Raw genomic sequence first — 14,775 nt, forward strand, 5'->3', positions numbered from 1 at the left:
GTTGATCCCCAAGAATCACAGGGAGGCCATGAGGCTCCAAAACTGAGTGTGACATTCTGAGGTCATTCCCTGAAGAACCACAGAGAAGAAACGTCACATGGCACCCGAGAATGGCAGCCCACACAGAAGGCCCAGTCTCTGCCCGTGGGCTCCAGACACAGATCTCCCAGACAATTCAGGCAGCCTTCCCTCTCTGTTCAACCTTGCATCTTCCAGCACAAATGGAAGCCAACGCACACCCCGTAGAATATTCTAGTGCAAGTCATGCTATTTGCCAAGGCCTGAATCTCTGCCACCTCATGCTCCACGCTCATGCTGCAACTGAGAGTTGAGAGAGGTTACACTTCAACCCTTCCATCTCAGACATTCTAACTGATGATTGAGCTCAAATTCAAGAATTCGCCCTGGCTCGGTTTGAGGACTGCCTTAGAACAAAATACCAAGAGGTTGCTGGCTCGGTGGCTGGAGCTGGAGAGGAAGAGGCAAAGAAAGAAGGGTCTGCTGGTCAGGCCCCAGGCCAGTTACCGACTGAAGAACACTTTAATCTGTGCTCCAAAAAGCATCTCAGAACTCCAGGATGTGTCCACGACCTGTCTGTGGAAAGAGTGGAAAGGGATGTAGACTTTGTAACTCAGCAACTCTTTTGGGTGAACAATGTTTGCCTAATCTCTTAGCCATGTGTATAAAACAAGGGCCAAGCTCACACATCCAGGGCCCTTATTTCAACATTGTAAGGACTGGCAACAAATCTGATAAGAGTTTGGAAGTTTATTTCTCAACTAAAGCAAAGGCTAGGAAGTCCAATACAGCAGGGTTTAAAACTTTTTCTTCAATTTCTAAAATGCAAAACTATCCAGAAAGGAGAAAATATTCCATCTTGGATTTATACCATGTAAGGGTAGTATTTTTATATTAGATTGTAATAAAAATAAACTAGTCTGAACTTAGATCACAGATCTTATTATTCTTGTTCATCACTCAAGCCCTTCCTTGCCCTTTCCAGCACTCCCCATCAAATCCTCCTAGGAGCCAGCGGTTGCGGTGGATAGCAGCCGTCCAAAAGCGTAGTATACCACTGCTGTTCCTTCCTGCTGCCACAAGGTGTCACTTTTGAAAACTGAGCCCCAAACAGCCTGAGCGGAGATGCGGTTTCATTATTGACTGTTGAACTTTTTTTTTTTTTGAGATGGGGTCTCCACTGTCGCCCAGGCTGGAGTGCAGTGGCAGGGTCACCGCTCACTGCAGCCTCAACCTCCTAGGCTCAAGCAATCCTCCAACCTCAGCTCCCAAGTAGCTAGAACTACAAGCACTCACCACCACGCCTGGCTAATTTTTTTTTCTTTTTTCTTTTTCAGCGATGAGGTCTCGCTGTGTTGCCTAGGTTGGTCTTGAACTCCTAGGCTCAAGAGATCCTCCTACCTAGGCCTCCCAGAGTCCTGGGATTACAGACATGAACCAGACCATTGCCAGAAACTGCCAGAAATCTTCCAAGCAAAACGATCCCATTCCTCAAGGCTAAGCTCAACTGAGGGAACCCCAAAGTGGCAGTTCTTCCTATATGCCTGTTCAGGCTTGCTTCAGATGCTAGCATCACCCCACTAACCCAGAAACACTGCTTCACCTTGCCCCTAAGGAAATCCATCCCCTCGGAGTGAGGAAACGTTCCCTCTTCAGTCCTCAAAACACAAAGGATATGATACAGGACTGTTTTCTGCAACTGGGGGTTACATCCCTGTCATCGTCCTATAGGGAAGGCTCCCTCATTGGCTCCAGGGGCCCTATATCTGCCTTCTGAGGAAGGGAAGCCACCCATACTGACTCCAATGTGAGTCACCCTTCCATGAGCCACTCCAAGGCACCTACATCTCTCCTTCTAAGGAAAGCAGCCTAATGTCGTTTCAGGGGTCTTGTAAGAGAGGCTACCTTCAGAGTCTTCAAGGTGACTTTCTGAAACATTATTATTATTATCGAGATGGAGTCTCACTCTGTCGCCCAGGCTGGAGTGCAGTGGCACAATCTTGGCTCACTGCGACCTCTGCTCCTGGGTTCAAACGATTCTCCTGCCTCAGCCTCCCAAGTAGCTGGTATTAGAGGCACGCACCACCACACCCAACTAATTTTTGTATTTTTAGTAGAGACAGGATTTCGCCATGTTTGGTCAGGCTGGTCACGAACTCCTGACCTCAGGTGATCCACCCACCTCGGCCTCCCAAATTGCTGGGATGACAGGCGTGAGCCACCGTGCCCAGCCTGGAACATTATTTTTTTTTAAAGGAAAAAGTCCCACTTATTTAACTGCTGGCCAAATAGTTCATTTCATGATGAATAAGCTATTTCAGTTACTGTTGAAATATCTGATCTTCATTCACTATTTAAACTTGTCATGAGAAAGCACCTACTGAATAAAGAGTAAGGAACAATGACAACAGTTAAATATAGTCCCAACCTATTTGTCTTTTATCCTATAACAGTAAACAGTTCCTATATCCTCCATTAGAAGACACTGCAGAGGTGTTACCTGGATGTGGTTCCTGGCCAAAAACATCCTTCATTTCTGCCATTCCTTGTTACGTGAACTCCTGCTCTTCTCCGCTTAGGAGAACCAGCCTATGAAGACAAAGTACAAAGACAGGTGGGGCAGCAGAATTTGAAAATACAGAAAGCAAAACCTAAGGATGTGTCAATCTGCTTGTGCGGTGTTTCTGCCCATTCCAACTTATCTCTGAATCCCTCACAACATCTAGTACACTACTTGATGGAAATATAACAAGATTAGTGTTTGAACAATGATTTCCAATAATATTTAGGCCAGGTGTGGTGGCTCACACCTGTAATCTCAGCTCTTTGGGAGGCCAAGGGGAGGCAAATCACTTGAGGTCAGGAGTTCAAGACCAGCCTGACCAACATGGTGAAACCCCATCTCTATGAAAAATACAAAAATTAGCTGGCGTGGTGGTGCGCGCCTGTAATCCCAGCTACTCGGGAGGCTGAGGCAGGAGAATCGCTTGAACCTTGGAGGCAGAGGTTGCAGCGAGCCAAGATGGAACCACCGCACTCCAGCCTGGATGACAAAGTGAGACTCTGTCTTCGGTGGGGGGAGAAGAGTCTAAACCAATAGTACCTGAGAGCTTTAGGATAACTCATGCTGAAATGAGAATAAAGCCTCTGGTGACCAGAGCTGTGAAGATGAGTGTATATAGCTTCACTGCTTTGGGTGGCATCGGTGCTCCACTGGGGCAAGTATGAACCCTGTGCCAGTGATATTTAGTTCCAGTAAGTCTCAGCAGGAATCTGGGAGGTGGATGGAACATTAGATATTCCTAGAGTTCCCTTGAGTTGCTTTGGGGGGCTGCTGACTGGGGAAGGAGATGCAGTGACTTGGTTCCCTGGACCTTCCTCACCAAGCGCAACTTCCACCAAGAGGACACCCCTCCTGGGCTCTCCTTGCAGCTTGCACATAGAGGGTCTGCGGGAGGGAGAGGAGAGGCACATCCGAAAGAAGAAGGGACAGATTCAGCTGGTCTCCAGTCCACTGGCAGATAGGGCTTGGACACAGAGGGAGAACCCGACCCATGGAGGCTCGGAACAGAGGGCACTGCGCAGATAGGGTGGAATCTGCTGGCCTGGAGCTGCTTCATCTCCACCCATAGAGAAGAATTAGAAGAACATGAGTGGGAAACACCCAATGTGCTTACTTGCCGTTATCTGATGTTTCTGTTTGGATCACTCAGCCGTGTATTTCCAAAGCAGAGTCACCAGCCCTTCTGAAATATGCAAAATCACCCCTGATCTGTCCTACTAGACCTACAGGCTGTTATTTAGGGAAACTATGTCTCACTTACACATTAACCCCAAATTAAAATCACCATCATCAGTTACTCTTAGTTTGGTTTGCAGATATTAACTGACTAAACGGCTTCTGTATTTGGCGGGTGCTGGGTGAATGGGGTGAGAGCCCTATTAAATGCGAGATTCTGAGTCTTAGGTAGACCTGTTTCCCTCTCCCTTCCTCCTCTCTGCAGCCCACTTGCAGACCATCCCACACTCTTTACAGTTCTCCAAAGCAGGGTATCCTATTGAACTCTTGAGCATTTTAGCACATGTGGGATGCCCTTCCCTTCTTCTCCCAGGTGAATTCCTGCTCTTGCTTCAAAATCCTGTTTTAGTGTTTCCTCTGTGAAATGGTGTCTGATACCCACTCATTCCCCTCCTGTGTTCCTGCTGCTCCATACACACCTGTGTTATAACACTGATTGTACTATGCTTACATCTCTTCCTCCTGGTTGAACCACTCGAGGTCAGAGGACTTCGTTTTTTTTCAGTGGTGCATTTCTATCAAGAAGGGCAATGACTAACTAAATGCTAGCTGAATGAATGGATAACATAATGGATGGGAAGCTTTTGATGAGATTCCACACCAAAGGATGTTTAAAAGCTAAATTTGTTGTTTTTGTCTGGTGGTTTGTTTGCTTGTGACAGAGTCATGCTCTGTTGTCCAGGCTGGAGTGCAGTGGCATGATCTCAGTTTACTGCAACCTCCACCTCCTGGGTTCAAGTAATTTTCCTGCCTCAGCCTCCGGAGTAGCTGAGATTAGAGGCATTGCACCATCATGCCTGGCTAATTTTTGTAATTTTAGTAGAGATGGGGTTTTGCCATGTTGGCCAGGCTGGTCTTGAACTCCTGGACTCAAGTGATCCACCCACCTCAGCCTCCCAAAGTGATGGGATTACAGGTGTGAGCCACCATGCCTGGCCCTGAATTCATTTTTGATATGTTAGAGTCCTTGCTTAAAGAATAAAGCAAAGAGTAGAAATCAATAGTCAAGTATGCAAATGAAGCAGCACTCACAGTGAGGACTGCTCCACGGGGATGAGGAGTATTTGATGTGAGGAAGGGAAGACACAGGTAAAGGCAGAAGATGGTGGTGGGGGGCGGGGGGGGCTTCATGGTGGTCTTCAGATGCATTACCTTACAGCTGCAAATAAAAGAGACATCCTGCATATTTTCTAGGGTTCCCAGAGGGTAAGAATAGATCCACTAGGTGGAAGGTACAAGAAAGCATTTTGGCTTAACATTCTCATGTAATCAGAGTCGTCCAAAATAGAATGAGCTCCCTTACGAAGAAGTGAGTTTTCTGCCTCTAGAGGTGTCTGAACTTACATTGATATGACCACCTAATAATGACATTGGGATAGATAAATTCTAAGCCTTCTTCAAATCCCAAGATTCTATGTTCTTACTTGAAATTTTCACCAGGAAAGCTGGTAGTAGAAGTGTGCTAATGAGGTCACCAAATTTCACAAGAGGCACAAGCAATTTCTGGTTTGGAATACTGAGTCAGAAATACTGACACACATCAAAACCTAGGTGCGTTACGAGAAAAAAAGATAGATGGGCTATAACATGGGTAAACATACCATAATGCATGTCAATAATTTTAGGCAGGGTGCGATGGCTCACATCTATAATCCCAGCACTTTGGGAGGCTGAGGAGGGAGGATCGATTGAGCCCTGGAGTTTGAGACCAGCCTGGGCAACCAAGTGAGACCTTGACACTACCAAAAAAAATTAGCCGGTTGTGGTGACACACACCTGTAGTACCTGCTATTTGGGAGGCTGAGGTGGGAGGATCCCTTGAGTCCTGGAGTTCAAGGTTGCAGTGAGCTATGATTGCGCCACTGCACTCCAGCCTGGGTGACAGCAAGACCCTGTCTCAAAGGAAAAAAAAAAGCTGGATACAGAACTAGGATTACCCCTAGGAAAAAGATCTGTTGTTTTCTGAAGAGAGCAGCTCAAGGAGCAAATCCTATGAAAGGTTAGGCATCATATTATCACAGTGAACACTGGAAGCAAAACAAAATGTATGATCCAACCAGTGGATAAATCCACGGTCGACCTCCAGGACAGCTGGTGTGCTGGAATTCAAATTCTAGGAGGAAACTGTGGAGCCAGATAAAGTACAAAAGAACTGACAGGCCAAGTTGATAAGAGGCGTGGTCATACAGACACTAAGATTAGGGTCCTTCGGTTGAGAGAGCTGTGGATTAAAGGGCAAAAAAATCAAAGGGCTTTGAGTTTAGAGCAGAAACAGTTGTGGTCACTGAATTCTGGAATACGGGTGGTGGTTCTGGCTTCTTTCGGAATCACAGGAACTTTAGTTCATTTGACTTTATTTACTAAATCAACAGTACACAAAGTCTGGCAAGGGCCGTTAGCATGTAACTAGCTGGGGTTAGGTTGGGTTTAGCTGCATGCAACGAAGACAGAAAACCACACACCTTCCTCCGTAGCAGCATCTATGGTTTCCGTATACAAGTAATTTGTGAACTCTAACTGAAACTTGGAATAACTGGAAATTATGTGGATTTGGTTGTAGTGGATTGGGCTTCAAAGTCCTTTGGCCAATGTTCAAAGACTGGCGTGAAGGGATCATTTGATAACCAAACAAAAACACTGGCAAGTGGAAACAGATCATTTGCAAAGGCTAAGCGGACAGAAGAAAATAAACACCAAGTACTTAAAAAGGAAAAGCAATAAACAAATGGGGGTAGTTTGGTACAGACATTCAGTATATAGTCATTGGGTTGAACTAAATGATGAGGTGGGAAGAACATTAGGCTGGAAATCAGGTGTGGAAGTTTCCAGCTCCAGCTTTGCCGCCAATCAATAAAGCTGGAGGACTTCAGACAAGTCGTTTTATCACCCTGACCTCAGGTTTCCCACGTGTAAGGCAAAGACTGAACTAGTCCTTAAAGTGTGAGTGTTCTCTGATTTAGATGGGTGGTAAAAAGATGAAAATTCTCATTCTGAAAATGTCACTTGTCATTGAAACCAAGACTGTACCAATGATTAGGGCTTCCGTGTGGCCAAGAGCAGTATACCGAGAGCACTGTGACTTCAAGTGCATTGTATTAAGGAGAAAATGAGCCATAGGAGTATAGTCCTTCTTCAAATCATCCTGCAGTCTATTTCCCCCCAAAGGGAAGGAATGGTAGTGTTCACTGTGAAAATTTGGTTTCTGTGGAGAAGCAATTGATAACAGTCCAAATGTATTGCTCAGATAGGCAAAGTTCTGCCTGTGTGGTTTATTTTGCTTGTATTTCAGCTATGTGGTTAGCACTGAAGTTTTGCTTTTAGTGCTTATTTACATTCCTGTGCACTGAACCTAAGAATAGCATCTTTTAAATAAGATTATGGACATTCAGCTAGATATAGGAAAGTCACACAGAACTGGTTTCCTGATAAATAACTGTAACTTTTCACAGTTACTCTTCCTTCTCTCCCTCTCCTTTTCTTCTGTTTGTGTTTGCTTATTGTCTTTTTCTTACAGGAAAATCACAGAGGCAACACAAATGCAGGTCATTCCTGTACTAGAACAGCTGCATATCATGGCATTGAATAAAGAATGCGGACTGGGTGCGGTGGCTCACGCCCGTAATCCCAGCACTTTGGGAGGCTGAGGCAGGTGGATCACGAGGTCAGGAGTTCGGGACCAGCATGACCTGCATGGTGAAACCCCATCTCTACTAAAAAATACAAAAATTAGCCAGGTGTGATGGCACGCACCTGTAATTCCAGCTACTCACGAGGCTGATGCAGGAGAATTGCTTGAATCCAGGAAGCAGGGGTTGCTGTGAGCTGAGATCACGCCACTGCCAGCCTGGGCAACAAAGTGAGACTCTGTATCAAAAAAAAAAAAAAAAAAAAAGACTGCAAGGGCCCCTTCTTCTACAGATCCAGACCCTGAGGACCAGGAAGGGGAAGAAACTTGTTCAAGGTCACATAGTAAGGTTATGGCAATGAGGACTGAAACTCAGGTTTCCTGACTCCAAGTTCAATGTTCTTTTCATCACGTTCAGCAACCTCTAATAGGCACTATTTAAACAAGCCCCCTGGAGCTCAGGCATACGGGAATGGAGGAAGTGGTGCCCACAAAGGAGGGTTCCCCCAAACGCATGGCAAAGGCATTTCATGAGAAGGAAGGCTGTTGAGTGGGGAGAGTAGCAACTTTGTATGCAGGAACTCAAGCTGAAGCCACTGCCTGCAAACTGCTTTTTTATTTTTTGTTTGTTTTGTTGTTTTTCTTTTTTCTTTCTTTTTTTTTTTTTTTGAAATGGAGTTTTTGCTCTATCGCCCAGGCTAGAGTGTAGCGACACATGATCTCAGCTCACTGCAACCTTCACCTCCCAGGTTCAAGCAATTCTCCTGCCTCAGCCTCCTGAGTAGCTGGGATTACAGGCACCTGCCATCATGCCTGGCTAATTTTTGTATCTTTAGTAGAGACGAGGGCTCACCATGTTGGCCAGGCTGGTCTCGAACTTCTGACCTCAGGTGATCTGCCCCCCCCCCCCCGCTTGGCCTCCCAAAGTGCTGGGATTCCAGGCGTGAGCCACCACATCCAGTCTTACTGCCTGTAAATTCGAAAACACCCTCAGAAGTAAAATAAGCCAGAGACAGACAGAGAGAGAGAGAGGGAGGGGGACACAGAGAGAGAGAGAGAGACTATCAGAGAAGTACCTTCTCACTGCATTTTTTCTGTGTTCAATGCAAAATTCAGTGTGTTTATTACAAATGACAAATGTCCTTTTCTTTTCCCCTTGTTATTCTCCTTAGGCAGAATCTCATTTCACCCTACCTTGCCTCGCATCATTAACCCTTGCCAAAACTATTTACTTACTTAAATTTAAATACTTAAATTAGCACAGTTTCTCAAAGGGGCATTCTGATCATTAACATTGGTTTACTCTCTACTTTTAATAAATATGGGAAGTGCTTGGTACATAGCAAGCACTAAATAAATTGTCTGTTGAATGAATGATGGTAGATACAATTTTTTGAGATCTGTCTATATCTAGATATAAATATATATCTTAGATGGTAAGATTAAGAATAGCAGGAATTATATTTATTATTTTATTTATTCATCCATTCATTCAACAAATATTTATGAGTACCTATGGTGCACCAGGCACCGTTCTAGATACTGGGGGTACAGCAGGGAACAATATGGGCACGGTATCTGCAAACAAAGGGCTTCCATATTCCAGATGTGAATGGTGCAGTGAAAATTACTAGGGATTTGGAGTCAGAATGCCTGAATTTTTGCTCCTGCTCCCAAACTTCAGTACAACACAGAGCAAATCACCTGATCTCTCTGAGCCTCTATTTCTCCACATATAGGATAGAATTGGTTAAAAAAAAAAAAAAAAAAAAAAAAAAAAAACCTTTATCAAGAGTTAATTGGCCGGGCGCAGTAGCTCATGCCTGTAATCCCAGCACCTTGGGAGGCCAAGGTGGGCAGATCACGTGAGGTCAGGAGTTTGAGACCAGCCTGGCCAACATGGTGAAACCCTGTCTCTACTAAAAATACAAAAATTAGGGCTGGGTGCAGTGGCTCACGCCTGTAATTCCAGCACTTTGGGAGGCCGAGGCAGGCGGATCATGAGGTCAGGAGATGGAGACCATCCTGGCTAACACGGTGAAACCCTGTCTCTACTAAAAATACAAAAAATTAGCCGGGCGTGGTGTGGTGGCGGGCGCCTGTAGTCCCAGTTACTTGGGAGGCTGAGGTGGGAGAATGGCATGAACCCAGGAGGCGGAGCTTCCAGCAAGCCGAGATCACGCCATTGCACTCCAGCCTGGGCAACAGAGCCGGACTCCATCTCAAAAAAATAAACAAATAAATAAATATATATATATATATACATTTATAAATTAGCCGGGTATGGTGCTGCATGCCTGTAATCCCGTAATCCCAGCTACTTGGGAGACTGAGGCCGGAGAGTCGCTTGAAGCCAGGAAACAGATGTTGCAGTGAGTCAAGATCGCACCACTGCACTCTAGCCTAGGCAATAGAGCAAGACTCCATCTCAAAAAAAAAATAAATAAAAGAGTTTGTTGTGAGAATTAAATGTGATAATGAATGCAAAATTGCTCTACAGGCACTTATGCATCTCTAAAAATGTTTTTTTTAAATATTTTGTGAAAGTAGTTAAACTAGAAATCAGTACCAGTATCATCCAGGCCACGTCTGTTAGTCTTTGGGGAACAAATGCCACCTTAGCTGAGATCCTGACTCCCATTCTTGTCTCCACTGATTAAGAACATTGAGCATGCTCTACCATCTTCCTTAAAGAATCTTTGATTAGCTGGGTGCAGTGGCTCACACCTGTAATTCTAACATTTTGGGAGGCCAAGTCGGGCAGATCGCAAGGTCAGGAGTTTGAGACCATCCTAGCTAACACGATGAAACACCGTCTTTACTAAAAATACAAAAAATTAGCCAGGAGTTGTGGCACACACCTGTAGTCCCAGCTACTCTGGAGGCTAAGGCAGAGGAATCGCTTGAACCCGGGAGGCGGAGGTTGCAATAAGCCAAGATCATGCCACTGCACTCCAGCCTGGGTGACTGAGTGAGACTCCGTCTCAAAAAAAAAAAAAAAGAATCTTTGGTCAAGTTTTTTTGTGCTCTCACAAGAAGGTGGGCTCAAGAATGAAAGAAGGAAGAGGAGGAGACTATTAATGAAATGATAGAATGTTGATGAAATTTAGAATTTATTTCCTTTCTCTTTGAGTTTGGGTTTAGGGTTAAGTAACTTTGGTGTTGGCAACATTTCCTAACCACCTTGTTGGCCACTGCACTGCTCTTCCAAATAGGTATGTCCCAGGAGAGCAATTTAAACACATTAGCTCAGAAGCAAAAGTGAAACAAGGGCCTCCAAATCTCTAAAGGAAAAGAGATATGTTTTCAGCATTAACACATCGGCTAATGTGTTCAGTATTAGAAGTGTGGCCACCAGAAGCAGTCATAGTAGAAGCGAGGCTTTGGGATGACATGTTTTTCTCCATCTTTCTTCCCTAGGTAAAGAGGTAAACAAAATAAGCAGATATTTCCATAACGTATTTTAGCAGATTCTAGCGAAGCGAATTTGAATCTTCTCATATTGCTCTCCCAAGCTTGTTAAAGCTAATGAGGCATAAGATGACACTTCCCTCCTTATCAGGAATTCATACATCTGCCAGTAATTTCTGCAATAGCTGTTTTCTTTTGGGAGGAATGATTAATGACTTGCCTAAGATCACACTGTTCAGTAAAATTCAAACTAAAACCTGATTCCCCCCATTTCTAGCCCACTGGCCTTTTTACATAGCCTTAAAATTCACTTAAAACAGCCTGGGCATGGTGGCTCATGCCTATAATCCTAGCACTTTGGGAGGCTGAGATGAGAGGATCCCTTGGGTCCAGGAGTTTGAGACCAGCCTTGGCAAAAAAGCGAGACCCTCATCTCTACAACATTTTTAAAAAAAAATTAGCTGGGCGTGGTGGCATGCATTTGTAGTCCCAGCTATTCAGAAGGCTGAGGCAGGAGGATTACTTGAGCTAGAAGGTCAAGATTGCAGTGAGCCATGTTCACACCACCACACTCCAGCCTGGGTAACAGAACGAAGCCTCAAAAACAAACAAGCAAAACCCCCAAAATTCACTTAAGCAAACAGAAAAGTAGAATTTATTTTCCCTCAAGAAATAACTTGCTTTAAGAAAATCAAATGAGAGAGAAGAGATAAATGTCCCATATACAGAAGAATTCCAAATAATTTACATAGCTACTCCATCCTCAAGGAGGTAGAACAAAACTCCCTGCTCCTTAGGTAAGTGCTGTGCATAGCAACTTCTTTCCAAAGAGAACAGGGCAGAGATTAGAGCAGGAAAAGGGTCACTTTATAGCAGAGAAACCACACGAGCACTGCCTCCGCCAGGTGGTCAAGGTCAACACCAACAGTCCTAAATCATGTTGACAATGTTGTCCCTTGATATGATGTGATGAGAACAGCACTTAAACTCTGTGACTCCTTCCCCAAAACCTGTAACTCCAGTCTAATCATGAGAATAACCTCAGACAAATGCCAATAAAAGAAGCCTACAAAATACCCAACGAGTACACCTCAAAACCACCAAAAAGTCTGAGAAACAACATTACAGCTAAGAGAAGCCTAAGGGAACATAACTAAATGTAATGTGCTATCCTGAATAGGATTCTACAGTAGAAAGCAGACGTTAGATAAAAACCAAGAATTTGAATCAAGTACAGACTTTAATTTAACAATAACATATCAGTATGTGTTCATCAGTTGTAACAAATGTACCACACTAATATAAGATAATAGGGGAAGTTGGGTGGGAATTACATAGGAATACTCTAAACTATTTTCTCAGTATTTCTGTAAACTCAAAACTGTTCTAAAAATTAAGGTCCATTTTTTAAAAATCAACCACAAGTTACAGTATAAATTACATAAAAGAAACAACTTACCAGATGTCACTGAACAGTAAACAAAAACAAAAACAAAGTTCTGCTTTGGTTATAGGAGTCCACAGAGGAGATGGTGGCAGCTTCTCCTTGGTTCAGGTATTTGGAACCAGCTGGGGTACGCAGCCCTTTGGGCCACAATTGCAATGCCACGTTTACACAGCAGAAATGAAACTGACTTGCCATCAGGGAGCTATTTACCATGGTCTCCTCCCACAGATACTGATTTATGCTGTCTTCTTTCACTGAAATCTACATTTGCCAGGGGTAGTGGCTCACTCCTGTAATCCCAGCACTTTGGGAGGCCAAGGCAGGCAGATCACTTGAGGTCAGGAGTAGAAGAGCAGCCTGGCCAACATGGTGAAACCCCATCTCTACTAAAAATACAAAAAAAAAAAAAAAAAAAACTAGCTAGGTGTGGTGGTGGGACCCTGTAATCCCAGCTACTCAGGAGACTGAGGCAAGAGAATCACTTGAGCCTGGAAGGTAGAGGTTGCAGTAAGCCGAGATTGCGCCACTGCACTCCAGCCTCGGTGACCGAGCAAGACTCCATCTCAAAAAAAAAAAAAAAAAAAAAAATCTAAATGGTACACGAAATGGGGATCTTGCATCCTTCTCTGCCATGTTCCTACAAGTAGGCAGATCTGTCTTTTTTCCTTTCCAGATGCATCGCTGCGTCCCTCCACAGTATCCTTTCCCTGAGGGTGAACACTATTCAGATGACTGGCTCACTGGAGCAGATAGGAAAAATGCCCCAGTTCTGAGAGAGACAAAGCACTGGCTCCCAGACACCCAACTATAAGACGTGACTGGGAGAGATGGAGGCTATGAGATAATAAATATAAACTTATTCTTGACCCAAAGTCTTAAAATTCACCAAAAATAACATCTGCCAAAAATAAAACAACACTGGATTGTTTGAGAGTATAAATGAGTGATATACTGCTTTACATCTCTTTCTGGAACTTAAATTTTAAATCCGTATATTTTTATTTTATTTCTTTATTTATTTAGAGACAAGGTCTTGCTCTGTCACCCCCAGGCTGGAGTGCAGTGGCACGATCACAGCTCACTGCAGCCTCGACCTCCCAGGCTCAAGCCATCCTCCCACTTCAACCTCCTGGGCAGCTGGGACCACAGCCATTGTGCCATCATGCCCGTCTAATTTTAAATTCATATTTTAAATAAACCCAGAAAACAAAAATTTTAAAGTACTGACCAGGAGAGAAGAAACTAAAACTCACTCCAAATACAGGGAGAAAGCTGTTCCTTGAACCCTCAGCTTCAGGGTGTAACTTTTTTTTTTTTTTTTTTTGGTGAGACAAAGTCTCGCTCTGTCACCCAGGCTAGAGTGCAGTGGCATGATCTCAGCTTACTGTAACCTCTGCCTTCTGGGTTCAAGAGATTCTCCTGTCTCACCCTCCTGAGTAGCTGGGATCACAGAGGTGCACCACCATGCCTGGCTTTTTTTTTTTTTTTTTTTTTTTTAAATTTTAGTAGAGACAGGGTTTCACCATGTTGGCCAGGCTGGTCTTGAACTCCTGACCTCGTGTGATTCGCCCACCTCGGCCTCCCAAAGTGCTGGGATTACAGGCGTGAGCTACTGTGCCAGGCCAAGGGTATATGCTACCTCTAAAAGCCAACTCAGTCATTACCAAGACAACCCTCAGTACTCTAGGTATATATTTAGTCCGAAGAGGGGATTCAGAAGGTAAAGAGGTCAGAACAGGGAAAGAATTGAAGATAAATGTTTAGACTGTGGTCTTAAAAACTGCTTTGAACTTTTGGCAAGATGACGTCCCTCCTCCATAAAAAAACCACAGAAACAGCACGCTAAAGTTCAGAGCAAAGAAAGTCAGCACAAATGCCACCCTGGGTGCTGCGTCTTATACTGATCTCTAGGCAAAATCACACCTTACACTTAACATTCATGTCACGCGTGCTCAGCTCTCCCTCTACTGGCTATTTGTTAGCTTCAACAATTCACCACAAATGCTACTAAATTACTTAATTACTAAAATTAATTTTGAGCATGTTTAAAGCTTCCTGGGGCCAGGCACAGTGGTTCACGCCTGTAATCCCAACATTTTGGTAGGCTGAGGTGGATGGATCACCTGAGGTCAGGAGCTCGAGACCAGCCTACCCAACAGGGTAAAACCCCATCTCTACTAAAAATACAAAAATTAACTGGGCATGGCGGCACACACCTGTAGTCCCAGCTACTCAGAAGGCTGAGGCAGGAAAGTTGCTTGAACCCGGGAGGTAGAGGTTGCAGTGAGTGAAGATCAGGCCACTGCACTCCAGCCTGGGTGACAGAGCGAGACTCCATCTCAAAAAATAAAAATTAAAGCTTCCTGGGTTCCTTTGTTTGCTTGTTTGTTTGTTTTAGACAGGATCTCACTCTGTCACCCAGACTGAAGTGTAGTGGCGTGATCACAGCTCACTGCAACCTCGACCTCCTGGGTT

At 44.3% G+C, this 14,775-nt stretch overlaps 1 protein-coding gene across 4 annotated transcripts in view; it reads right to left on the minus strand.

The window, feature by feature from the left end:
* The window catches only part of NUGGC (nuclear GTPase, germinal center associated), a 75,884-nt gene that overhangs the window by 57,675 nt on the left and 3,434 nt on the right, over positions 1 to 14,775 (minus strand). Inside the window, exons 1-3 of one of the 4 annotated variants that reach the window (XM_026453969.1) lie at positions 3,696 to 3,911; positions 2,519 to 2,607; positions 526 to 594 (exon numbers count right to left, since the gene is read on the minus strand). In XM_026453969.1, the coding sequence (XP_026309754.1) occupies positions 526 to 594; positions 2,519 to 2,561 (112 nt within the window). In that variant the 5' untranslated portion in view covers positions 2,562 to 2,607; positions 3,696 to 3,911. Of the gene's footprint in view, positions 1 to 525; positions 595 to 2,518; positions 2,608 to 3,695; positions 3,912 to 7,567; positions 7,580 to 12,312; positions 12,483 to 14,775 lie in introns of those variants that run through there. The other 3 variants (XM_026453971.1, XM_026453972.1, XM_026453970.2) reach the window with 3 other exon arrangements.

The sequence above is a fragment of the Piliocolobus tephrosceles genome, chromosome 7 (assembly GCF_002776525.5).
Source record: "Piliocolobus tephrosceles isolate RC106 chromosome 7, ASM277652v3, whole genome shotgun sequence".
In the NCBI taxonomy this organism is placed as follows: Eukaryota; Metazoa; Chordata; class Mammalia; order Primates; family Cercopithecidae; genus Piliocolobus; species Piliocolobus tephrosceles.